The 22,957-nt window shown below is 51.9% G+C and overlaps 1 protein-coding gene across 1 annotated transcript; it reads left to right on the top strand.

Annotated features, from left to right (window-relative positions):
* The first annotated feature begins 16,591 nt into the window (after positions 1–16,591).
* Positions 16,592–19,237, top strand: EPOP (elongin BC and polycomb repressive complex 2 associated protein). The gene is given in 2 exon segments (XM_052785888.1): positions 16,592–17,445; positions 17,447–19,237. Coding segments are annotated over 2 exon segments (2,241 nt in total). The 5' UTR covers positions 16,592–16,950; the 3' UTR covers positions 19,193–19,237.
* The last annotated feature ends 3,720 nt before the right edge of the window (positions 19,238–22,957 follow it).

Here is a 22,957-nt window from a genome sequence, read left to right as displayed (position 1 = left end):
CGGCGCTTATGGTTTATTAGATGGGTTACTTTGTGCTTGCTCCATTATGGGCTAAATGCTGCATTTCTAATGTACAAACACCCACAGAAAGACTCAGAGCATCAAGAAAGCCGAGAGCCAAACACACACACTCTCAGCTTTGCTTCGTCAGGAACTTTCTGGCCTTGGACAAGTCACTTCCTCCCTTTGTGCCTCATTTTCCCTCTGCGTCTGACCAATTCCCTACTGGAGTACTTTTGGGTTGTTTGTCTCAAAAAGCACTATATAAGTGCAAGTTATTATTCATTAAACAATGTCATTAAGGACTTTGAAAGGAAACAATGATGTCATTAACAACTTTGAAAGGAAATAGTGCCATTAATGACTATAAAGGAAAAAAGTAGCAATTGAAATATCTTCTATGTCTTTTTTTTTCCTCTAGCAGCTTAAATCAAACAAGACAGTGGATCATATTTGTCTTCATGGTTTTGATGCATTCAAAACAGTAAAATTGATTAATGTAGTAAGTCATTGTACAGGAAGATGACAAATTTGCTTTTGGTACTAAATTAGTCTTTTATGAGTGGAAATATTTTGAAGGGATTGTTAGAATCGCTCTGTCTCTTTTTGCCCTAGAAGCTGAAACTCCCACGCTTTCGTGACATACCCATATTTATGACCGCTTTCCAGCCAACTTACCTTACTGTCCTCTCCCGCTGGGGTGACGAGGATTCCTATGGGTCATGTATTTAAAGTAGTTTAGCTGTTTATTCACTTATTCCTGCAAAAGAGAGAAGGTGCTACAGACCATGTAGTTGAAGAACATCTCTAAAACAAGTCCAGTTTAACAAACCTAATGGGATAGTCATAAAATCACATAAACATTGCTTTGGAAGGAACTTCAAGAGACCAATTAGGCTAATTCCCTACGGGGAGGCAGAACCAAGGACTTATTAGTGTCATATTATTTTTATTATTATTATTATTATTTACATTAGGCAGTGAAAGTACACAACAATTACCAGAGAAATAAGTGATGTGGTCTGTGTCCAGAAACCAAGAGTATTTTTAAGGAGCCTGTATTTAAGCTTTCAAGTTCATTCTTAGGAACCTAAACAGATGCCCTGGCTTTAAAACCATAACAAGCTTTGGAGCTGCTCCCACACCTCGGTGTGCCCAAACCTCTGCTGATGCGTGCGGCGCAGGACCAAGGCTTTTGAGAGCATTTAAACTCTCCCGGGGTGCTTTGGCATGGCAGAGCGTTAGGTACTTCATAGATTCAGGCCCGGAGTCTTCAGCCTGGGTTCTGATGTGAAAGGGGGAATTAATAATCACAAACAGATTTCTTTTAACGGGAGTTAGGCACCTGTTTCCCTTTGTGCCTTGGGACTTTTTCCTCACATTCCTGTGTTTTTAGTGCCTTTAAAAAATACTTGGTGGTAATTGAAGCTTTGCCTATACCCACCAGTTGCTCTCATTTAATTGGTTTACAAACCAGTTTAATTAAATGCTCTGTTCTGACATCCGTGTATTGGGTTAGAGCATTGCATCAGCTTAGCTTGCAATTGTATGTTCAGTTCTTGGCGAAGCTATCGGAAACTGCCTTTAAGACAGGAAACCTGAGGTAAAAGCCTGAAGGTAACAGCTCTGCAGCGACTGCACAAACCCAAGCTGTTGTTCCAGGCCAAAGCTGTCTTCCCAGGGTTGAAAATATCCTGAGCTGGGCAGGCTCCACGGCACGGCAAGGTGTGGGGTGGCCGGTGGGTGAAGCCACCATCCCTCCCCATCCCACTGCCAAGCTGACAGCGGTCCAGGGTGCTAAACCTGCACAGGGTCAGGCTTTCTCCTTCCTTCCTCCCAAACAACCTATGTATATACTTTTTTATATATGTGTGTAATGACTTCTCAAGCTGCTTTCCAGTATGCAAAAGAATCCGTTACAGAGCTCTGCGGAAAAAGTCGTGCACGGAGCTGCACAAGCTCTGCTGCTGCTGCTCACCTTTCACCGTAGGGCACCCAGGGCTGGGGAGGGGTGTCAGCTCTCACCCCAATCCTCCCGCTCCCTAAGACTTCTGCAAAAAAAAAAAAAAAAAAAAAATCTTTACCGACAGCCCGGGGGGTGTGCTGGGTGCTGCAGGCCCGGGGGGGGGGGGGCTGCCGGGACCCCCGGTGGGGATGCGGTGGAGCTGCCCGGTGCCCGGTGCCCGGCTCCGGTGAGCCAACCCGACCCCTGCCCGGGTCTGCGGGGCTGGGAACCGCCGGGGCTGAGAAAGCCCCGTGAATATTAACAGGAAACGATCGGTGGCTTTTTGGGTTGCGAGCTGCAGCGCTGAGGTTCAGGCAACGACATCCCGCCCCGGTGCAGGCTGCGGGGGCGGCCCCCGCGCTCCGGGGGGGCGGGAAGGAAACGGGGGCTGCGGGGGGGCCGAGAGCTGCCCGCGGCCGGCACCGGGCGGCCCTGAGTACCAGCGGTCCTGTGCCACCCCTCGCCCACCCTACAGACGGCTGAGGTGATGCACCCTGCTGGAGCACGTCTGCCCCCCCATCCCTCCCTTCATCCATCCCTGCATCCCTCCATCCCTGCATCCCTCCATCCATCCCTGCATCCCTTCATCCATCCCTCCATCCCTGCATCCCTTCATCCATCCCTCCCTTCATCCCTTCATCCATCCCTCCCTTCATCCCTTCATCCATCCCTCCATCCCTTCATCCATCCCTGCATCCCTGCATCCCTTCATCCATCCCTCCATCCCTCCCTTCATCCATCCCTCCATCCCTTCATCCATCCCTGCATCCCTGCATCCATCCTCCCTTCATCCATCCCTGCATCCCTCCATCCCTTCATCCATCCCTGCATCCCTTCATCCATCCCTCCCTTCATCCCTCCCTCCATCCCTGCATCCCTTCATCCATCCCTCCATCCCTCCATCCCTTCATTCACCCCTGCATCCCTCCGTCCCTCCCTTCATCCATCCCTGCATCCCTCCCTCCCTTCATCCATCCCTGCATCCCTCCCTCCCTTCATCCATCCCTTCATCCACATCTACCCATCATCTACCCATTGAGAGCAGCCCTGAGGAGAAGGACTTGGGGGGGTACCAGTGGATGAAAAGCTGGACATGAGCCGGCAATGGGCACTCGCAGCCCAGAAAGCCAGCCGCATCCTGGGCTGCATCCAAAGCAGCGTGGCCAGGAGGTCGAGGGAGGGAATTCTGCCCCTCTACTCCACTCCCGTGAGACCCCACCTGCAGTACCGCATCCAGCTCTGGGGTCCTCAGCACAGGAAAGACATGGACCTGTTGGAGCGGGTCCAGAGGAGGGACACAAAAAAGATCTGAGGGCTGGAACACCTCTCCTGTGAGGAAAGGCTGAGAGAGTTGGGGTTGTTCAGCCTGGAGAAGAGAAGGCTCCAGGGAGACCTTATAGTGGCCTTTCAATACTTAAAGGGGGTTTTTAAGAAAGATGGGGGCAAACTTTTCAGCAGGGCCCATTGCGATAGGACAAGGGGTAATGGTTTTAAACTAAAAGAGGGTAGATTGAGACTAGATATAGGGAAGAAATTTTTTACAGTGCGGGTGGTGAAACCCTGGCACAGGCTGCCCAGAGAGGTGGTCGATGCCCCATTGCTGGAGACGTTCAAGGTCGGGTTGGACGGGGCTCTGAGCAGCCTGATCAAGTTGAAGGTGTCCCTGCTCATTGCAGGGGTGTTGGACTAGATGACCTTTAAAGGTCCCTTCCACCCCAAACTATTTTATGATTCTGTGATCTCACCATACTCAAAACTACAAAAACTACAATGCCCTTTGAGCCCTCTGCCCCAAAAGCCCCACAGGGCTGGAGGGGCAGGGGACAGTGGGTACCTGGTGTGGGACAGGGTGGCTGCAGGCAGCTTGGGCAGCTGCAGGCTGCACTTCACACGTTTATCAACCAGAGTAGCTCTAGTTCTTAGTAAGAGCTGCAAGGATGGAAAAGAAAACATAATCAAACCTTCAGCCCTTCATCGCTGCTCTTGGGAGATTTGCATGGACTGTTCCGAGATGCCTGTTCACTATAAATGTCCTAATTATTTGTCAGAGGAAGCAACTGTTTCCTTTACTGATAATTTCAATGATTTATCATGGACTCTGCCAATCTGCCTTGCTGTTACGTTCGTCCTTTCAATCGTGTCTATTTAGTGCCTTACAGAATGGGTTAGATCTTCTTGCACACCCTATTACTCATCAGAAATTTTGAGGCTGTAACCTATTACTTAGTCACTGGTGACTCATAGCTTGTCCCCTGGAAAATAAAAGATGGCCAAATTCTGACCTCCTTGAGGCTTACCTCCAAAATAGTGTGTAAAGTCACCGGCACCATTTCTGTGAGATGCTTCCCAATGAGAGCTAAGAGATCAAAATTAGGCTGATGATTTCAGCCTAATTCGTGTGTAATATTTGGAATAAATCAGTTTAGCTGTGATTCATATCTATCTTGATGCTTAAATATTTTTGCCCTTAACTTGAGAGATCCAGGAATGAGAATAATTTCTAAAACTGTCAAAAATTGGTGCATAAAGCTCTCTGAGGGCAGGGCCATTGCAGGGTGCTTTGGAGCAAGTCTGTAGATGGATGGTGGTGTGCTGACTGGGCTATGTAGAGGAATTTCACAGGTGCAAAACCTGTTCAGGTGCACTAAGTCCAGCTTTAATTAAGACTTACATGAATTTAATTCAACCTAGTTAATTGCTAAATTGAAATAATCTGTCATAAGCACAGTATAAAGTAGTAGTGGGTCTACATGAGCAGTTTGCACAAACACAGCAGTATATTTAGAGTAATTTCCTAATATAGACAAACCCACTCTGTTCTTTCTTTCGCTGTTTTGGCTCGTTGACAGTGAGATTACAAAAATAGTGAGAAGACCTGAAATTGAAAATGAGACTCGGTTTACAAAACTGTGTCACTTAGGGAGGCAGAAAGAGTTGGGCCTAATGTGATTTTCTAAGCGTCAGCTCTGACGTGGCAGGTTTTAGTGCTGCTTTTCCCCACAGGCTGCTTTCTGCGGGGGAATTGTTACATGGGGGTGGGCACATTTTCCCCTGCATGGCTTTAACCACACGTACCCAACCCAGCGGGTGTATTTCCAGGTCCCTGCCCTGAATTTTCCTGCCCACTTCAATCAAATAATTTCCCAACGATCTGTGTAAAGTCAGGCTGTTGCCGTGTGCCCTGGCATGCAGCAGACAGTAACACAGCTCTGCATAAAGCGTGCCGGGAAAGGGGATATTTCCCTCCGCTGCTGCTCTCTCCCGTGCGAGGAGTTTCTATTTCTGCCGGGGAAACCGGCAGCTTTGCCGCTGAAGCCCGTGTAGGAGAAGAACCCCCCGCCCCGGGGGGGGGGGTGTCCCGTACCGGCCCCAGGGGGTCCCAAGGGTCTGAGGCCGCCGGGACGTGATGCTCAGGCCCGGGGGGCTGAGCAGATGAGCAGATGCCCCGGGGGTCGGGGAGGATCACGGCGTTACCGGGGGGGTGCAGACACCGGCCCGGGATGGCCCGGGATGCCGGGGAGCCGCCCGGCTGCTCGTGGGAAGGCAACCGGGGACCTCTGCTGGGCGAAGCCTAAAAACGCCCTTTTTTCCCCCAAACGCGTGCCCTGCGGCCAGGCTGGCGGTGGGAGACCTCCGGAGGGCGCCAGCATCTCGTCTTTCCCCGCCGGGCCGAGCCCCCCCCCCCCGCCTCGGCTGCCCCGGGGGGGACGGGACTGAGCCCCCCCCAAACCCGCATCCTCCGGCCTCGCCCCCGGGGCAACGGGCAGGGACGGGGACTAGCCCCGGGCAGGCTCTGAACCGAGAGGGCGAGGAGGTGGGGGCTCATGGCTGGGGTCCGCTCTAGAGGAAATGTCTGTTTTTCCGGGGGTGTGAAACCTTCCAGAAATGGGAATGACCGCCAGAGACTGAACTATTCCTCGGCTATTTCTCCTGCCAGCCCATCCATCCATCCATCCATCCATCCCTCCATCCTCTGCCCGGGTCCCCTGTCTCTCCCCTCCAGCTCCCGCTCCCCCTGCCCCAGCCCGGTCTCTGTCCATCCCGGCAGCCGAAGCTGAGCGGAGCTTCCCCCGGGACTGTCCGGCTTTAGCAGAGAAAAACGGCTCGGGGACCCTGCTCTTCCTCAGGGAGAGGTTTAGCACTGAGGCTCTGGGAGGGGGGTTCGCGTCTTTCCAGCCCAAATCCCCCGGGAAGGGGGGTGTAAGGGGGTGCAGCCTCCCACCCCAAAGCAAACACGGCCCCGCCGGGCACAGACCCTCCCCCGGGGAAGGAACAGCCGAGAGGCTCCTCTGATTGATTTTATCTAGTTTTTTAAGTGCATCGCCGGAGGCAAAGGCGAAAGTTGCCGGCGAGGCTGAACTGGGGAGCCGGTGCCGGGAGGTGCGGGGGTGGGAAGGGGCTGGGGAGGGGGCTGGACCGGGGGGGGGTGTGGGGGGGGAGATGGCAGCGGAGGGCGGCAGAAGGGCACTGGGATGAAGGGATGGAGCCGGGGGATGGCGACCGCCGCTGTCACCCCTTTTTCACGCCCAGCTCCAGCAGCGGGGAGGGCAGGAGGGGGCTGCGGCACCCAGAACCCCGCGGCCGGCACCCTCCTGCCAGGGTATTTAGAGCAACCCGGGGGGGGGGGTGGTGTTTTTATGGGTCCCTTCTGACAAGTACCAAAGAGAGAATTCAGAGGAAGGAGACAGAATAGCCGGGGCAGAGCTGGATCCTGGGACACCCCCCCTGTTACAGCAGCACCCCCCGGCCGCCAGGCACCCCAGGCTGAAGCCGGGCAGCCCCCCCGCCCCTTCTCCTGCCTTCAGCCCCCGCCGCGGTACCCACCGACCCAACCGCTGCCCCGTTCATCCCTCGCAGCTCGGGAGCGATCGCCGCTCACCCGGGCCGGGCATCTCTGGGACGGAGCCGGTGCCGCCGCCTGCCCCCGGCTCCCGGTGCCCGTGTGTCCCCCCCTCCCCGCCCCGGTGCCCGTGTCCCCCTCGTCCCGGTGTCCGCTCCCTCGGGGACCTCGATTTTTAGATGATAACTTAGGAGCGACCCGAAAGGCATTTCTTTGTCTCATCTTTATTTGGGGACGAGAGAACCCCCCCCCCCGCCGCCCCCGAGGCAACGGAGGCTGCAGGGGCTGCCGGGGGGGACAGCCACAAGCTGTCCCGTCCCTTCCCTACGGAGCGGGACGTTTCTGCCAGGCGATTCCTAGAAAGTGGAGCTGAAACCGAAATGTCCATTTTGGAGTGAAACGCAAATATTTTCTATTTTATTGTTTCCCAGCTCAGTGCCTTCCTCTCCCTTTAGGTCTCAGGGTCTCCAAAACCGAGAACCATTTGGCAGCTGGGAGATACCACGGTGTTAAAAAACTAATAATAAAATCAAATAAAGATAAACAGATGCAACCTCCTCCCCTACCCACGGAGTAACGGGTGGAAAGTACTCAGGATAACTTTTTTCATGCCAAATTCCAGGGTTTGACTTAGCTCAATAGCAGGTAGAGCAGCTCCTGCCTGGGTCGTGCTGGGTATGGAGACCCCGCACCTCTGTCCGTGTGTCCGTGTGTCCGTGTGTGCACAGACCTGTTCGTTCCATGCACCAGGACGTGCAAGGACACGCAGCCACTTCGGTCCAGGGCTCCTTGTGCTCCATGAGCATTTGACATGACTCTGTACTCCTGTATCCCAGGTTTTGTCCAAATCTCTCCCATTACCCAAGATTTAAGACAAAATTCAGGCTATTTAAACACACGCACAGAGTATATCCCCCAGGTCTGCTATTTCTCGCCTTTAGGTGCACGGGCACCGCGATTAGGAATTGCAAGAGCTTTTTCTCTTCGGATCCGCAGAGCTCTGTGTGTTATCCCCTGCAGCCACCGCCGGGGAGGTGTTTGGGATGTGCACACAAATGTACATTTTCTGTCGTGCAGTAGAACAAACATCTCGGCCGGGTCGAGCCGAAACCCTGGCAAAACCCTGGGGACCTGCCCGTACGGCGAGAGATTTTATTATTATTGTTGCTGTTGCCAGAAACCAGCAAACTTTACAATCCAGATGTTTTGAGAGTGTCAGAACAACTTGCTGCTGCTGCTGCTGCTGTTGTTTTTATGGTGAAATCAAAAGCAATCGCCGTAGTTTATAATCTGAGAGCATCCAGCCTCGCAAAGAATGCAGGTTGCTCTTTGCTTTATACCTATCTAACCCAGATGCTCCGGGTATCTCCCACTGTTGACAGCCGTTTTCTTCAAAGGCTTGTCTTCAGCGATCCATCAATTAGGATAAAAAATGAGCTCTCATTCTCCTGCATTTGTTTTGGGAAGAGGGAAATTATTTAAACAACTGGATCTCCATTAAATGAGGGAGTGAGGGTGGGGAGCATATCCCCTTACTTTCTGAAATGGAGCGAAATGCTGTTTCACAAAACATACGCTTTCTGGGCCACATACCATCTCTCACCTCTCACAAATAATTATTAGCTCGCCCACAAACCCTGTACAGTAACGAAGCAGAGGAGCTGCATTTCAGGGGTAGGAGGAGATGTCTTTCCCCTTCATTTCCTCACTTAGTGGGTAAAAAGACAAAGGGTGAGTGTTAATGCTGCTATCCACTCCAACCTCTTTTATTTCACTCATCCCTGCGGATTACATTTTTAAAGGCCTTGCTTCCTCTCATCGCATGAGCACCGGACCTCGGCACAAAATGAGGGTACGGCTCCCCGTTTCGGCGGTCCGCACACGGGGATGCTCGGAGGGAGGGAAGGGAAAACAGCTGAGGTGTGAGTGGGCCTTTCCACGGGGTTTCTCCATTTTCCTCCCTGAAGGAGGTTGCCATTTCAAACTTGAGCAAATTCGGTAACTTTTGGAAATCAAGCGATACTTACTGAATATCACCCAGGCAGCGAGGAAACTCAGCAGAGCCAGTGTCAGCCTTTCTCCTTTTATTGTCGCCAATTAGGCATGTGTTGGTATAAAAAGGGCTCCAAGGCTTCCAGCATTCCCCATCCAGAAGGTAGCTGCGATCCTTTAGGACATGTTCTTTTAAACAGCCCCTTTGCCTTTTTTATTTACAATAAACACATTTTTGTTAATGAAACCCTCGCCCACTTTGCAATCTCCCCCTCCCCTCCCCAAACCCCATAAAGCTCCAACTTTGCATATCTGAGCCCTGTTCTGTTGGGCTGGGTCCTTCGGGGGTCCCAGGGTCAGGCTGGGGGCAGCAGGGTCATTGTATAGCCATCATGGGTCAATAAGCAACTGGTCAGGCTCTCAATCCACATCAGGCCTTGAAGAGGACTGGGAAATGGGAGAATCCATTCATAATAATAATAAACTTGTCAATCAATAACAGGCAGGAGAAATACTTTGTAAAAGGTAAAAAAAAAAAAAAGTTTGTTCCTTTTAAAGTTTGACAACATGAAACTTTACACAGTTTAAAAATGCTCAGAGGGTATTTGTCTGTTGCGGAGGAACTTGAAATCGTAATTGCTTTAAATAAAACATTTTAAAGTTAAGGAATAAGTGTTGTAGGTACGAGTGCAATTTAAATAAGAATTGATAAATGTTTCCCGAAGAATATAAAATGCTCTTTGAGGGAAAAGGCAATATCCAAGACCATTCTCTGTCTTACAAAAAGACTGAAAGATTGTGGCTTTCTTGCATGGCCTTTAATTTCTCCTGATACCAGCACTTACTGAATGGCAAGGAAGAGTTTTGGTTTAAGCTTATCTTAGCAACAAAAATATTTTCCAACATTCTTTTAATTCTAAACTGAACTAGCAAACAAAATCCTGCGTTAGTAGTAAATCAATGGGTTAGACATAATAAGAGACTTTCCCTGGTTTAGCTGGGCTAGATTTAAAGGGGAAAAAACCCCCACAAATTCAGATTTCTTCAGATGAAATTTGTTAAAGAGAAAATGCCCTGGGCTTATCATTTACAAATCTGCAATTTTTTTTATTAGAAGTTGTTCCCGTATAAAAGGAATAAGAGCCTGGATTAAGCAAGAAGAAGGAAAACAACCAAATCACAATGTAATATGGGAAACATCAAAAGGCGGCAGAAGAATAATGCAAATTCTCCGCTGGCTTTAAGATTGAGCCATGAAATCTTCCATCTACAAACTCGTTTTTCCTCTTTCTTAGAAGTCTGTTGTTTTTTTGGTTTTTGTTTTAAAGACATATGCTTCTCTCTATCGCCACAAAAATAATCTTTTAAATAATCGGGGAAAAAATAGGCTCGTTGAAGCCAGCAGGAAAATGGAGGTTCTCCCCTTCTAGCCTCCCATCGCATCCCTCAAAGTTGCCGGGTTCACCAGGACCCTCCTCCAAGCCTCTTCACAAGGATTTCTCCTGGAGAAGAAACCCTCTTGGAAGTATTTAGCTGTATTTGCTTAGGAAAACAAACAAACATTTTTGGTTTTTTCCAATCGGCAGTGTTTATTACTGTATAATTTCCTTCAGCTGCTCCCTAGAAAAATGTGGTTTCTTTGTTAGAGGATGGTGAAAGGCGGTTTATTAAGAAAGATAGAAATAAAGCAGAAAGTTTGAACGAGCGACCTTGGGATGTTTGAAGTCAGTGGAAGGATGGGCGCGTTTTTAATTCCCTGAACCGGACCCTCCTCCCACGCCAGTAAAACCCCGCAAAGGAGCTCCGGAGCAAACACAACTCAGCTGATTAAAAAATTACGACTCGTTTCTCCATCCTTTCAGGACCTGCTCCCCGGGACCTGCCCCGGCTTTGCCTTAAATCTCTCGGTTTCACCCCAAGCAAGGCTCGAAACCTTTTAAATGTGGTCTGAGCAGCACCATTTGGTCTGCTGCAATCTATTGCTCTTCCTAGGCCTCTCCGGTAGTTTAAACCCTGCAGTTTTCATCAGATTGCACATTTTCGATTTTTCGTTTGTTTGTTTGTTTTTGTGCGTGTGTGTTTTTTCCCCCAAAACCGTGTTGTTTTACGGGGAGGAAAAGGGAACAACAGCCGCAGGGATGGCCCCAGCCTGCGGCCGCCCTGGCCGAGCCTATTTTCAAACTACCCCCCCCTTTTCCGTCTTTGTATTTTGAAACAAAAGAGAAGGGGAGCCGGATTTGCATCTTTATAAATTGTCACTAAATACTGCTTTTGTTTGCACCGGGGTAGTACCTAAAGAAAAAAATCCGGAAAGAGCCCAACATCTACTAATAAGGGCCTGTGCATCGCAGCACAGATTCGCTGCAAATTATCCCACGCCGGTGGGTACAGATACAGCACCCTGCACAGCTACACCCTCCGCTCTTCAGCCACTGGTTTGCCAGAAGCTTGTTATAAATACGAAATTTAATAAAAAGATAAATTCAAACATTATTTTAGGAATAGCAGGATTTATTAAAATATTATTAATTAGTGATGCAATGTGCTCGAAGTTTAGATTGAGAATGGAGAGACTTTTTCCGGTGGGTTCATTGAATGTTATTCACAAACTGCTTGTGGAGAAGAAAGCAGGGAAATCCTGAAAAACAAGAGAAAAATCTTGAAAAATAAGAAAGAAATCTTGAAAAATAACCCTATCCCATGGGAATGAGAGGGAATATCTCTGCCTTTGAGTGCATCTGAGAGCATTTTACCAATCCCTGGCTGCTGCCAGCATAAAGGTGGGTCCTGGAGCAGGGAAAGCAGTTATGAAGCCACCCATCACCCCAAAGGGAAGGAGGCAGTTTTTTCCTCCGGGCTAGCCCTGGCCCGTCCGTCTGTCTGTCTGTCCTACAAGCTGGGCAGGTGGGGTTTGGATCTGCTTCTCCAGCTCCCTCCTGTAGCCTGTAAAATGTACCAGAGACATTTAAAAAGCCAGTGCACCAAGTGATTTGTAGAAATATTTTCATCCGGGACAGCTTAAGTGCCTGTCAGGAGTAACTGCCTCTGATCAAAATATTAGGGATTTTAACCAGTGCCTGGTGCTGGGCTGCTTTCAGCTCCCCCAGACGTGGTGGGCTGCCTGCAGTTCTTTTACAAACTCTTTAAAATTAAAAAGAAATAAATCAGAATTTCAATATTTTCCTTGCAAACACCCCTCGTAACTGAGCCAAAGGGCTTTTCCATCCCCCCAGAGGGCCTGAGTCTGCCGGTGGGAGCACTAGGCCCATCCTGTCCCAGCAAGGAGCAGGAAGGTGGGAAATCGCAGCCTCTCCACGAAGGTTTCTGGCTGGGAACTGTGGTGGGAGCATTTACTGAGTGGCTTCTGCTCTGTATAGGGGCACGGCCAGGCTGTCCCTTGCTTTAGGGACCTCCACACGGAGGGATCTTGGCATCATTGTGGCCACCTCACTTTCTGGGGTTTGTTTCTCGCAAGAAAAGAAAGTAAATAAAACGATTCCTTGCGCTTGAAAAAATTCAGTTGGGCCAATATTAATTTCTAATCACTTTTTTCGTGGTAAATCTGGGGTGCCCTCCCGAAGTGGTGCCTGCTCTGTGAATTCCTCCCTGCTCACCCTCTGCCCTGCCCCAGCTCCCACCACCACCATCTCTCCTGTTTTCCTGCTGGCACCTGCTTTTTTTTCTTTTCTTTTTGTGCATCTCTCCCCCTTCGCTTGTTTTTTGCGAGGGATGTTGAACTTGGGAGAGCCGTGAGTGAGATTTAAGCTGTCAGAGCAAAACCAACCCACCCACCCCCACTCTGAGAGACCTCGCGTACACCGAGCACAACCCACGCAGAGGACCCCCATCCCCTAAAATTCTTCCTAAACGGCGCAACCCAAACCTCTTTGGGGTTTTCAGGGTTTTATTTATTTACTTATTTATTTTTCTTTTCCTCCCCCGAGCTTTGATGCCCTTGCACCAGGTCAAATAGAAAATAAACCAGCGAGAAACCGAGGTGGAAACCCCCCCGGGAAGCCCCAACCGGAGCCGGCGGGATCCGCGGTGTTGCGCGGCCGCGCTGCATCCCGCGGCCGCGGGAGGGGGTTTGCAGCGGCTCCTGTTCCCTCTCTGCCCCGGACCCCCCCCAGCCCCGGGAGGGAGGTGAGGAGCCGACCCCGACCCGTCCCCGTCCCCCCCCCCCGGGGCCCGCGGACGCCCGTGGATCCCCCTCCTCTTCCTCCCGCGCCCACCCGTGTGCGTGGGCACTTCCGTGTCAGGCAGAAACGCACCTTATCTAACACTGAGCCCACCCGGGGAGGTGCGTGGGGTTGAGTTTACTGCAGTAAGCTAACCTGAGAAGTTCCCCCCCCCCCGTGTTACTTCGCTCCTACTGCCCCCCCCTCCCCTCCCTCCGCCGGCCCAGGCAGGGGAGAGGGGTGAGAGGGAAAGGGGGGGGCGTCCTGCACCTCCGGGATCCCCTGGAAATGGGGATATCCCCCAAACCTCATAACTTTTATGGCTTCCTGCGGAAACAACCAGCCCTGACAGGTACGAGGGCGAAATCTCCCGGGGATGCCTCACGGGTGAAGATTACTGTGGGGACCCCCGGGTTATTGTCCTTTCCTCCTGGGGGGGGGATTGGAAACCCTCCTCTCCACCCTCGGGAGCTGGGCTGAGATGCAAATATACAGATACACAAATATACAGATACACAGATACACAAATATACGAACACACAGATATACAACTATACAAATACATAAATATACACGCTGCCAGGTCTGCGGGCTGCACCCATTTTCCAAAGCAGCATCACTGGGGATCGATGCAGCCCTGCTCCCCCCCCAGCACCTCCCCGGCACAGCCCTCTCGCCCCCAGCCCTCGCTTGGGACCCACGGAACAGCCCATTCCGTGGCCACTTCCATATCAGGCCTGCAGCCATCCTCACAATAAACATAAAGAAGTGTAAAAGCCACCGTACACCCAGTAACGACCAACTCCTCTATACATTTCTGTATGGGGGCTGAAGGTGCTATGGCAAGGGACACTGTGCTTTGACAGCAAGGACACCTATAGCAGACACAGAGAGGACTTATGGTGCGACGAAAATGCATTTCTTTACGAATCACCACCCTGGCCGCCAGTACCCTGCCCACCACTAAATATATATATATATATATATACGTGTGTGTGTGTGTGTGGATTTGTAAAGTATCTGTATGTCCCACGCCGAGCTGTCTGTGTCCATATAGAGGCGTCAACGCACACACACGCATATTCCATACTGAACTTTATCCACAGCCAAAATATTGCCCATTTGCGTTCCCATTGACAGAGATTTACTGGGAAATGACGTATCCATACATTCGCCTGTGCGCGGCTTCTGAGCCCTGTTTCCTCCTGGCCGGCGATCAGGGGGCTCCGGGTCCTCTCTAAAGCCCCACAACCGATCAGGAACAGTTTATTGCGCTGCTCGAACTTGTATTTTCTTTACAAGCCCCCCCCCTAAACCCCGCGGCTTCATGAGCCACATCGGACAGGGATATTCTCTGCCAGCTCCTTCCCTCCACCCCACGCTCCCCTCCTCCAGTCTGGCACGGAGCAAAGCTCAGCCTATAGGTAAAATGGCTCTGGCTTTATGTGGAAAGCAAAATATTCAGGATCTCCCTTCTATTTGCGAAGGGAAACTCCAGGCTGGCTGCAAGCAGGACTTTTTGTGGTCCCTCGCAGCCAGCCACGCCGACAGCCACTGCAACAAGCTGCGGTATCCCCTAACCGGCCACTTTCCGTCCATCGCGATGCAAATTCTTCCCCCCCTCCCCTCTGCCCAAACAAAGAGGAATTTGGTGTTTGTGTTGGCCGACAGACCTTTACTCACAGGAAACTCTTGCCTGTGGAAAACGAGGGTGAAATGTGGTGGTTTAATGCAGGCAGATCTGGAAAACGGGGGTATTTTCTTTCCGCAGCAAGGCCGAGCGTTTGCGGGGGGTGGGCGCCCATGGGTGCTGGGGAGGGGGAAAACCCCTGGCAGTGATTCCTCCCCCGGCAGAATGGAGACTGGCATCGGGAGGCTCCACTCCCGTCAGCCGGCGAGAAGGTAAAAGCAAATCAGGTGAACTCCGCTCCCAAATTAAAGGCGATGTTGGAGTTATTTTGAATTTTTTTACACGCACGCTCAGGAATGCGCTTCCTCCTCCTCCTCCTCTGGGATTGTTTCTAAATCGGGATCATTTGTGGTTGATTGTACATATAGTTTAACAAATTATTATTATCAAATTACTCAGTTTTTGCCATTTGAACCACAAAAAAAGCAGAGGAAGACTAAAAGCAACTTTTCATGTGGGAGACAGACGAAGCTTGAAAGGGAACAGCATGCGCTGCAGAACTGCAGCTTCCCTTCCCCCAGAAAGGTTTCCGAGGTAACTGTTTCCCCAAAATTAGCCTCCTGAGCAGAGAGTTAAAATCCCTCGGTCCAGCCTCCGCGGCTCCACTCACTTCGCTCAAGTAGCTTCAGGTTTATAAAGAAATAGAAGGGACGGGACAATGGAGGTCCGGGCTGGGTAAGGGGTTGGGGCTTTTTTTTTCTGTCCCCCCCCCCCTTGAAGACAGAAATCTGCAGCTCTGCTTTTGGGAAAACATCGCCTGGTTTGTAAGGCAGGAGCGAGCTACCAAATGCCGAAGAAATCTTGGGACTTAAAGTTTGAAATAAAGTTAAGCAGCGCAAAGGCATGCAAAAGAATTTCTTTTTCTTTTTTTTTTTTTTTAAAGAAAGAGTTTGGAAGAAAAAGATGCGAAGTGAATAAAGAACGTGTGTGAGTAAAAAGGAATATAAATATCTTTGCATTGCTTTTATTTGCACATATTGCCGATGTTATTGTTGATACCGCGCTCCAGCCCGTGCTCATTCCAGATAATAAATACAGTAATTGGCAATTAATAAGCATTCCACTCCGGGTTGAAGGATGAATTGTTGCGGAGTCAATCGTTTTGAACAACTCGCTTGGAGTAATATCTTTCACGCTTTATTAAATATATACGTACACACACCCATCCCAGAGGAATCCGGGCAGATTTGGGAAGGCGCAGCAACCTCTCTTAAAACAACCCTACGTGGAAAAAAAAAAAAAAAAAAAAAAAGCTAAAACGCGGAAACAAAGCGGAGGCACCCGCGCTACCGTCACCTCCAAAATACAGCCTAATTTGTACTAATTTTTTCTTTTTTGCTTTTTAAGGAAAAAAAAAAACCAAACCAAAACCCAACCCCAAACCCCCAAGGCTGCTTCTATTGTGTGCGCCCGGGTCTCGGGGCGGTGAAGCCGCGGGCACGCCCGGGGGCCGCGCTGCGCGGTGCTGCGCGGTGCTGCGCGGTCCGCCCAGGGGTTTATGAGGTTTTTGCGCGGGGGTGTGCGTGTGAAATGTTGGGGTTTTATGACATCACAGGCCCGGAGTACCCAATCAGCTGGCGGGTGGCGGGGACGGCTCGGTGGGGTGTTCCCTAGAATATACCGTACGCGGCGGCGGGGCCGCGAGTGCGGAGCCCGGGGAAGGTGGGAGCCGCACGGAGCCCCGGGGCTCCCCCGCCTCCCAGACCCCCCCCTCCTCCGCTACCATTTTTTCCGTGTCGTCCCCCCCCCCTCCTTGTCGGGAGCTTTGTTTGCTTAAGCATCTCAGTGGCTTTGCACAGCGAAGGGGGGGGGCTGTGCTTGTTGATTCCTCGTCCACCCCCCCCCCTCCCGCCCCCCCCCAAAGAGATTATTTTTGAAGTGGAAGGTGGGGTGCGCGGCCGCGGGGTGGGAGCTGGCCGGGGGGAGCCTGGAGGATGCAAGATGTTTGACTTCTTTATTTTTCTTTCTTTTTTTTTTGCTGGGGAGGGGGAAGACGAGGAGTCAAGCCCCGGTACAGGCGGAGGAACTGGGTGTTTGGACGATGTTGCAAACCATTGACTGGAGCGTTTGAAAGGGAGATCGACTGCTTTGGCTTTTTTTTTTTTTCCTTTTTTTTTTTCCTTCCCCTCCCCCCTCCCCCACCTCTCCGGAGGGGTAGGGATGTGTGTGATCAGGGAGTGGAAACAAATATGTCCTTATTTTCAATGCCCCCTTTGAAAGAGACAAAGTAAATGCTCCTTGCAAAATGTTCCTGACCTGCGAAGGGACCTTCGGAATTGTTCCAGCCACCATGGATTACAATGGGGAAGCCAGGCCGGGGGATTTTCATGCTGGCTATCAAGAAATCGAAGGGATAAACTTGGGATACTTACAGATCAATGGCACCCAGATGTTTGCTTTGGCCCAGGTCCTCAGCGACCTGTTTAAGGATATCCCCAGGACCACCATCAGCAAGAAGATGGAAACCTTAAAGATCAAGAGCCGCCGCTGCGATCTCAAAGAGCTCCGGACCCTCAAAGCCATCAACTCGGTGCCCACCCGGGCGGTGAAATGCTCCCTCATCTCCAAGGCGGACCTGGAGGCTCTCTGCACCTCCTGCAAGAGCCTCAGCCCCCGGAGGAGGAAGAGGAAAAGGAAGAGCAAGAGGAGGGAGCAGCTGCTGCTGCCGGACCCGGGGGAGCTCTTCCCCTGCCCCCGGCCCCAGCTGCTGCCGCCCTGCCGAGCCGGCGGTTGCTGCGTTCCCCCCCCCCGCCGCCGGCCGCCCCAAGCCGCCCCCCGGTTTCCCCAAGCCGCGCTCGGCGCCGGCCCCGCTGCTACCGCAAGCCTTCCACCACAGGGCCTTCCCCGCCTTCGAAAAGCCCCCCCGGGGTCGGAGGGCTTGCGGGCTGACGGCTCGGGGGGGGGTTTTCGCCGGCGTCCTGGCCGGCTACCCCCGCGACCTGGCCTTGCTGCAGCATCCCGCGGCCGCGCATCCCGCCGCGCAGGCGGCCGCGCTCGCCCAGCCGGGCCGGCGCAAGCGGGGGCCCTGCTGTGCCAAGGGGCTCTTCCCGGTGGAGAAGGGGCCGGCGGCCCCCAGGAAAGGCCGTTCCTCCTCCGTCTTTCCCGGCTCCAAGAGACAGGGCACCTCCGCCGGCTACTCCAGCGACTCGGACTCCAGCCTGGACTTCGGGGGGTCCAGCCCCGCCACCTCCAGCGACTCGTCGGAGGAAGAGGAGGAGGAGGAGGAGGAGGAGGAAGGGGACACGTCGTGCAGCAGCGAGGAAGGCAGCTCCTCGGAGTCGGAGAGCAGCTCGCTGTGCAGCGGGGACTCGGTGCAGAGCACCCGGTACAGGCAGGCGGCTCTGCCCCGCTTCCAGCCGCAGCCCCCCCGGGAGCCCCTCGGTGAGGAGCGCCCCGCCGAGCCCCCCCCGAGCGTGGGCAAAGCCCTGCGCCCCGACCCCAACCTCCTCTTCCTCTCGCAGCAGCTCTGGGCCAGGACTTTGCGAGCATCAACTTTGGAAAGTTTGAGCCCGGCTCCAGCCCTGGGCTCGGGGGCCCAGCCGCTGCCGGAGCTGTACGCAAAGCAGGAGGCCTCCCCTTCCTCCTCCTCCTCCTCCTCCTCCTCCTTTTCCTCCTCCTCCTCCTCCTCCTCCTCCTCCTCCCCCCCTCCCTCCCCGAGCAGCACCCCTGGGGGGGATCCGCAACAAAAGGAGGGAGGCTTTGGGGACGCGGAGCCCTGCGCCAAAGGGAAGGATTTGCACAAAGATGCCTCGAACAATAGAGCCTCGTTAGGCCCCAGTGACCAGGCAGAGAGGCAAAGCGGAGCTTTAGGCGGGCGAACGCCTTCCCGAGAGCCGGCCCCGGGCTCGGCCCCGCAGCCCCCGGCTCAGGAGCTGGCGGGGAGCCTCGGGCCGGCCCCCCCCGGGGAGACGGGGGAGCCCCGGCGGGAGCACTTTGACCGCCTGATCCGGCAATCCAAGCTGTGGTGTTACGCCAAAGGGTTCAACCTGGACGGGAAAAGTTTGCGGCCCGGAGGGAGGACGGAGCCCTGTAAAGCCGCAGAGCTCAAATCCCCCGGCTCCAAAAGAGCAGAGAGCCCCAGCACCTTGTCAAACAAAGCTTTGAAAGGCAATGGCTCGGAAAGGAATGCCAAGCGCAGACGCCTTGCCAGAGGCGCTGAGGCAGAAAGGCAACAGAGCTCCTCTAAAGGGAGGCCACAAAAGACTCAAAGGAGGAATGCCAAAAAGGGAAACACTCATTGCAAACGCCTCGGCAGCGCCGGGCCAACCCCGCCTCGGAATTCCTTCAGCCTCATGGGCAACTTCCCCTGTATTCCCTCCCTGGTCGTGGGGGAAGATGGGGACCTGTGTCCTGCCTCCTCCCTGGGGGTCAAAAACTCCTGGGCCCTCTCCAAAACTCACCCCCTGTGGAGCTGGCACCTGGGGGGCAACGCCATCCCCGTGCCCCCCAGCCTCAAATTCCGGGGCTATAGCTTGGAGGATCTCTAAGGACAGCGGACGGCCCGGAGGAAAGGTTTACATGCAACAGATGAGAGCTGCAGGGTGGGCGGGAGGGGGTCCCGGGAGAATTGGGGGGGACCCGGGGGTTCCCGGGCGGGGAGGGGGATGCCCGGAGGAGCCCTGCGGGATCCGGGGGGTGCGGGAGCGTTTTGGGGAGGGGGGGCTCTGGGGGGGTGAGTGACTGCGTGCACGGCTTCGGCTGGGGGGAGGACGGGGGGTTTCCCCGCTCTGACCGGCGGGGGAAGGAATTTTGGGGGGTCCGTGTCTGTGCCAGGGTCCGATGTTGGTTTCGCGATGAGTTTTAAGGGACGAAGCTAAAAGACGCCATCAAACCCCGGGGCGGGGGGGGGGGCGGAGGGACGCCTTCCCCCCCCCCCGCCCCGCTGCCAAAAGCCCCAGGTTATTCCCGGCAAAGGGATTTGGGATGAAGCGCGCAGCTCGGAGGGGAGGGAAGGGGCTCGCCCCGGCCGGGCGGCAGCCCCCCGTCCCCCGCTCCAGCCGGCCCTTCTCCCCCCTTGCCCCCCCCCATGCCAAAAAACCGAGGAAATAATAGATCCAATTTCTTCCCTTTTCCTCCATAAATGCATTGGGTTAAACTAATAATAATCACACGCAGAGAGAAATAATGATGTCATGCAGCATAAACACTCCTTTTCGGTCCGAGGCAATCCCGGCGAAATTGGGAGCAGCTATTCCAAATAACTATATTAATAGCAATGTAATGTTTTCTGTCTACTTAAGAGACAGGAAGAAAACACCAACTTTAAAAAGACCAGGAAATTCTGTTTGCTAAAAGAAAACAGGAGGCTTTGAGAGGAAGTTATTTGAAACTGCTGCACGTATATTAAAAAAAAAAAAAAAAGAAAAAAAAAAAGAAAAAAGTGAGTAGTTTGCTGGATAATAACCCTAACTCCGATAGCCTGAAGGTAGCAGGCCTGTAAAAGCTTTACGGGCAGAAGAAATAGGATCCAGGAGCATTAGCAATAGAGTACAGATGGACAATTTGATCTCTCCCGAGCTCCGGAGTGGAATGCGGGGAAGAATGCGGAGGGAATGTCTCTCTCCTCTGCAGAGGAAATCATATCCCAGTTTAACTTTTCTTGCAAACCAGTGGCTTTGTAACTGGCTCTTTTGACTATTTCTGATGTGATTTCCACCCCGCTCTGGCATCAAAGCCCGACGGGCTCTCTGAAGTGCGCTCTGTTTTGGAAACATTAGGCAAATCAAAGCTGATGTGTTTTTTTTTCTTTTTTCTTTTTTTTGGGGGGGTGGGGGAGGTAGTGGTGTTTCTTTTTCTCCCCCTTCTTTGCAACAGAAAATATTCGCAGCCCACGGCCGGGGATCACGCAGCGCCCGCTCGGGGATTTCTGTTTTTCCTCCACAGTCCTCCAAAAATTAGTTCCCCCACAAAAATCCCTTCAGAGTGTCCCTTGCCGAAAGGGAAGGGGAAGGGGAAGGCAAGGAGAATCATCGCAGAATTCAAAAGAAAATATTCAGATCTGGCACGGCCCGTTTTGATTTTTTTTGGTTTAATTCCATCAGTGGGTTAAAAAAAAAAAAAGACATTTTTAAGGTCAAGCGTATTTTGTATCTATTAAGCGCTGTTTTTCTTGGAGATGGTGAATTGTTGCTAAAAGCAATGTTTGTTTTACTTGGGTTTTTAGCGGGTTTTTTGGTTAACTGCGTTTTTTTGTTTACTTCACCCCACCTCCCGTTCCTCCCATGCTGAGCAAAAGAGGGGAATTTCTTCTGTCTCCGAAATATTCAGGTTTTATATCCGTAGCCGTGGACGGTTACCAAAAAAAAAAAACAAACCCCAACCAACCTAAACCCCAACTCCAAACCCTGCGAGTGTGTGGGAGCGAGAAAAGCCGATTTCGGGGAGTTTGCCTCCGCATCGCTGTCTCGGGGTGCGCACACAGGAATCACGCAAATGTTTTTTTTTTCTGCCCCGCATGTCCCCCGCAACCCCCCTGCTCCCCTCGGCCTGCCCCCCCCGGGGGTACCCGCAGGGCAGAGCGGAGGAGAGGGAAGGGGACACGCGTGGGGCGGGGAGGGGGGGGAACCGTGCCCATTTTCCGTGTAATTACCGACCCCGGAGCACGATCGCTCGCTCTCTGCCCGCGACTCCCCCAAATCCGGATCGGGTTAAAAATGTATTTTCTAGGAAAAATAAAATTTAAAATAAACTACGGGCGGGGTCGGTGGGACGGAGCGGTACCGTGGGAGGGAGCCCCGGCCGCACAAAGCGGGCGGCCGCTTTCCGCGCCCGCGGAGACCGGGCAGAAAAAAATCCCCGGAGATCCGCGCTGGGAATGAATGCTAAAAAAAAAAATTAAAAAAAATTATATATATTAAAAAAAAAAAAAGCAACAAACCCCAGACTCTGCAGCTCCGTCTGCCGCGGGCAGTAACAGCCAAATAACTCAGGAATATTTTCTAAGGGATATAATCACCTCGGAAAGTGCGTGCGTGGGGTGGGTGGGTGAGCGGGCAGGCGGGCACCTCCGCGTGTGCAGGTCCACGGATATTTATCTCTGTGTATATATGCATATGTACATGTGGGTGTGTGGAAAACACAGCTATTAATACACGGTTTGTGTGCACACACGCAGACATTATATGCCCGTACGTATTTATCTGCTCGCACACATACGTATGTGCGTGTGTAGGTGTAGATATCTGTATATAATGCAAGGGGGTTGTAGCAGGGCTGTGAATACAATACAAAATACCTCAAAACTTTCCACACAAACACACCTTGAATGGCTCCTCAAGCAGCAGAACCATCCCGTTCACAGCAAATAATAATAATAATAATAATAATAATAATAATAATAATAATAATAATAATAATCCCCTCCCCATTTGTTTTTAAACATGTTTCAAGGCAATTAAGTGATCCAAAAAAAGAGAAAGTAATCTTCCTAGCAATCCCCCAGTAAGAGACTGGAGAGGGGGGTGGCGACGCATTGAAAGTAAATAAAAAAAAAATTTTAAAAAAGGAAAACCCAAACTGTTATCTGAAATAGCCTGGTTTGGACTTAAAAAATGAACAAACCCAAGCGGTAGTTGGTTGGAAGAAGCAATACCTCTGTGGGACACAATGAGCCGGGAGGAGGGAGCGGTTCGAGTGATACAAACTAGTTCTGGTTTTGAGCAAAAGATCAACTCGCATCGCCAGGACAGCAAAAAGGATATAAAGGCACCTTTATAATGACATTAGTGACATTGCTTTATTTCCAAACGGGTGCAAAAGAAGCAAAAACTGTTTTGTTTTGTTTTATTTTGTTTTGTTTCCATAAAAATGTTTGTCTAGGTAGGAGAAAACCGAAAGTATCTTGTAAAAAAAAAAAAAAGAAAACTTTTATGAAAGGGTGCTGCTTTTAAAAATGCAGCCTGCTTTAGACTCAGGAAAAATCTCAGCTTGGATACGGTGTGGTGCTTTGTAATCACGGTTTGTAAGGGTTTATTTTGGGGCTGGGGGTTTCAGGGACCTTTGCTCTCTCTTTGTGTTGCTGGATTAAAAATTCCCATCCCTCTGTCCCCATCCAGTGGGTTTAAAAATGTCGGTCACTTCATGGGTGCTTCTCTGCTGGACCCCCAGATCCAGGGATGCTTCTGCCCAGGGATTATTTATTTTTGAGGGGTGCTGTGGATGGGGAGGGGAGTTATTTCCCCCAGGCTGGGCACATCCAGAGGCCGATGCTGCCTTTCCCCCACACCCTGGCCTAAAACACGCATTTAAAAATA

The sequence above is a fragment of the Harpia harpyja genome, chromosome 4 (genome assembly GCF_026419915.1).
Source record: "Harpia harpyja isolate bHarHar1 chromosome 4, bHarHar1 primary haplotype, whole genome shotgun sequence".
Lineage (NCBI taxonomy): Eukaryota > Metazoa > Chordata > Aves > Accipitriformes > Accipitridae > Harpia > Harpia harpyja.
Note: the sequence above shows the minus strand (reverse complement) of the source record. Positions and strands in the feature narration are given on the sequence as shown.